This window comes from Arachis duranensis, chromosome 3 (genome assembly GCF_000817695.3).
Source record: "Arachis duranensis cultivar V14167 chromosome 3, aradu.V14167.gnm2.J7QH, whole genome shotgun sequence".
Taxonomy (NCBI): Eukaryota; Viridiplantae; Streptophyta; class Magnoliopsida; order Fabales; family Fabaceae; genus Arachis; species Arachis duranensis.
Genome location: NC_029774.3, coordinates 18349561 through 18352738, shown reverse-complemented (window position 1 = coordinate 18352738; position 3178 = coordinate 18349561). Strand labels below are relative to the sequence as shown.

At 28.0% G+C, this 3178-nt stretch overlaps 1 protein-coding gene across 1 annotated transcript; it reads right to left on the bottom strand.

Moving 5' to 3' along the window:
- Positions 1–53: 53 nt before the first annotated feature.
- On the bottom strand, positions 54–2779 carry LOC107477816 (tricyclene synthase EBOS, chloroplastic; the record flags this gene model as incomplete). The annotated part of the gene is given in 4 exon segments (XM_021137762.2): positions 54–272; positions 821–1196; positions 1952–2225; positions 2471–2779. Coding segments are annotated over 4 exon segments (1088 nt in total), but the record flags the coding sequence as incomplete, so codon positions are not given.
- Positions 2780–3178: the final 399 nt, after the last annotated feature.

Sequence of the window (3178 nt, the reverse complement as noted above, 5' to 3'; positions counted from 1 at the left end):
GATACTTGACCAATTGGTTATTTAAGAAAAGAATTGATGAAGAAATAAATAACCTTTCTACAGCTGCGGTGAAAAGCTCAAGCTCATCCAAGGTCCCATAAACATCATAGACATCATCGATTATTATAATGAAGGAAGTGACTTTGGTTAATCCTTTACGGAGATCACTGAAATGAGGCTCAAAGGCCATTCCAACAGTCCAAAAGAAACACTCCATTAACCTGTCTCTGCTGAAGCTTAACTTTGAGGCTACTCCCACTTGCTTCCACCATCTTCATATTATCATTACAAAATATTTAAGAGATAACAGAAAAATTAGTCTAAAATAATATTTTTGTAATTGATGCAAATCTTTATTGATCGATTAGCTAGAAGCAAATAAATAAAATAGTTAACTTAGTCAGAAATAAGATCATTCATATTAAATATAACATGATATTAGGAATAAAAAGATTTATGCAAAAATTTACACTAATCTAAAAAGAAACTTTTGCGTAAAGTATATGTTAGAGATTAACTATTCATGTGTCTTCTTCTATTCATTTAAATTATAGTAATTAGAGTTTAAATTATATTTAAAAATTTTTATTTTAATTTATAAAACAACACTAATTGAAGTAGGTTTTTATGGTACCCATAATCGATCGAGATGTATATTGTAATTAAAATATTTTTTTATTTTATGATGTTTAAAATTAAAAAATAAAAAATTATAGCTATAATTATTTTTAATAGACATAATAAATATGTTTTAGAAAATTGTTAATTAAGTGTCATATATATAAATCGAAGTATAAATTAAAGTGATTATATTAATTACCTTGAGATTTCTTGAAGGTCTTTTTGAAGTGTTGATTGAACAACGTTAAAATCTAATTTAGCTGCTTCAAGTAATATCCTATTTGCGTCTCTTCTTTTTTCATAAGCCTCAATGTACCATCTGGCTTCAAGTCTTTGGATTCTATGATGCAATGGAAGTTCCAATGCATGCTTCACTTGTTCTAAGAGGACATTATTCTCATCATTGATGATTAAGTTCTTGAGATGGAAGGTTGTGAATGATTTTGCCTCATCCAAGATTGTTTCTCCTTCATAACCAAGAAATGATGCCTCGTATAGACTCAGCATCCCTTTCACGTCTTTGGTAAGGCTTTTCTTGAAGTTATTTTTCTTGTCCTTGAACTTCTCAAACACATCTACATCATGATTATCAAACATGTTTCACTATCCATTGATTTGTTGTTTTAAGCGTGACTAGTATATAATATATAATATCACATCTCTAAATTTCAACTAAATAATAAAAAAAAGGTTAAAACTTGTTATTTAGTTTAGTAACTCATCATCATATTATCGACTATCTGTTAACCAAAAATAATAAATATATTGATATGTAATTTAAAAAATTACAGATAATTAATTTTTAAATTTTAAGAAGTAAATTAAAAGAATTATAGATAATTAACTTTTTAAGTCATTAATATTAATTAATTTTTATTTTATAAAATTATATTTTAAATAATTATTTTTTGAAAGATTTAAAATTTAAAATTATAATTTATAATTTTAATTTTAAATATTTAAAATTTTAAAATTTTTTATTAAAAAATTAACTAATGTTTGAAAAAAAAGTTTACTTTGAAATTTTCTTTTATGATAAAAAATCAATTCTATATCAATGAGTTATAATCCAAATGAGATAATCTCTTCGTACTAATCTTTCCAGATATCACTATCACTACTAATTTTAAAAAATAAAAATAAAAATAATTCCAACTCCACACTCCACAATTTAATAATTAAATCTCCTATGTCTTTATCACTTGAGAGTCGTGTTCGAATTCCTTTCTACATTCTCTTGTGGTCCTCCCATGAAGTCCCAGAAGCGGACAACTATATATAGAGAGAGAGAAAGAGAAAGAGAGGCAACGTTATATATATATATATATACCTGGTGAGACATCATAGCCATATTCTCTTAGGAGCCTGAAGCTTAAAGCGGTTTCGTGCAGGTTATTCGTATTCACAAATTTGCCACTACTAGACACAAACCTATCAAGTGTTTCTTCTATTTCCTTCTCAAAGTGGTAACTCAGACCCAACCTCTTCACATCATTAACTAGATCCAGTTTATGCCGCCATATCTCTCCATTATCTTCCTTCTGCTTTATCATTCTCCTAACTTTCTCTTTTAGATTCCCATTTAAATCCTCGTATATCGAATCCTGCATATACAAAGAGAAAATCACGTTAATTTTTAAATAATTCTTTTTTTATCTTATACTAAAATCCTTAGTTTTGAAAATGATAGACCTAACACTAAACTTGTTATGTCCTAAAAATTCTGTGGTTATGAAATTATTTATCTGAAAAATATAAATTAATTAATAAAAATATATAAATAATTATTTCTCCAACGGTTAATAATAATAAAGGTGTACGTAAAAAATAAAGTATGCTTGATTATTACCGAATAATCATGCTTTAAGGACTGTAAAAAGTCGAAAGTCCAGAGGTTAGGCTGGTAATTTGCTGATTTTCTTGGAGGAACAACGGCTGTGGTTGTTGCCACGCAACGGATCCGAGAACTGTTAATAATTCTATGATTACTAATAAGAGGTTCCACTGGTTCGTTATGTTTGGCAAGATGAACATTTGAAATAATGGAGGAAGAAGAATTGAGTAACATGGTATTGAGTATTGACTAATGTCACCGTTATTATTATGGAAGCTAAGTTCGTATAAAGTTAGTAATTGGGGTTTGTTTGGGAAATTAGTTGTGTTGGATCATATATATATATATACATAAATGAATTAACAAAGGTGTGAAAACTTTAGGAGCTCGTGTGAGAAATGCCACGTATATGGAAATTAGTTGTGTTGGATCATATATATATATACATAAATGAATTAACAAAGGTGTGAAAACTTTAGGAGCTCGTGTGAGAAATGCCACGTATATTAATATAAGATTCTTGTTTTCAACGTGGAGTTTATTCACTCAAACCCTCTCTCTCCCTCCCAAGCCTTTTAATTTTAATGTTTTACTTGTTTTTCTTTTCTTAAATTGTTAAAGAAAGTGATAGATACTCTTAGCTTATTGTACCTAATGAACTTGAATTACGATATTCATCTTGCAATTGGAATCTGCACTATGGTCACGCGGTGAAACTAATTA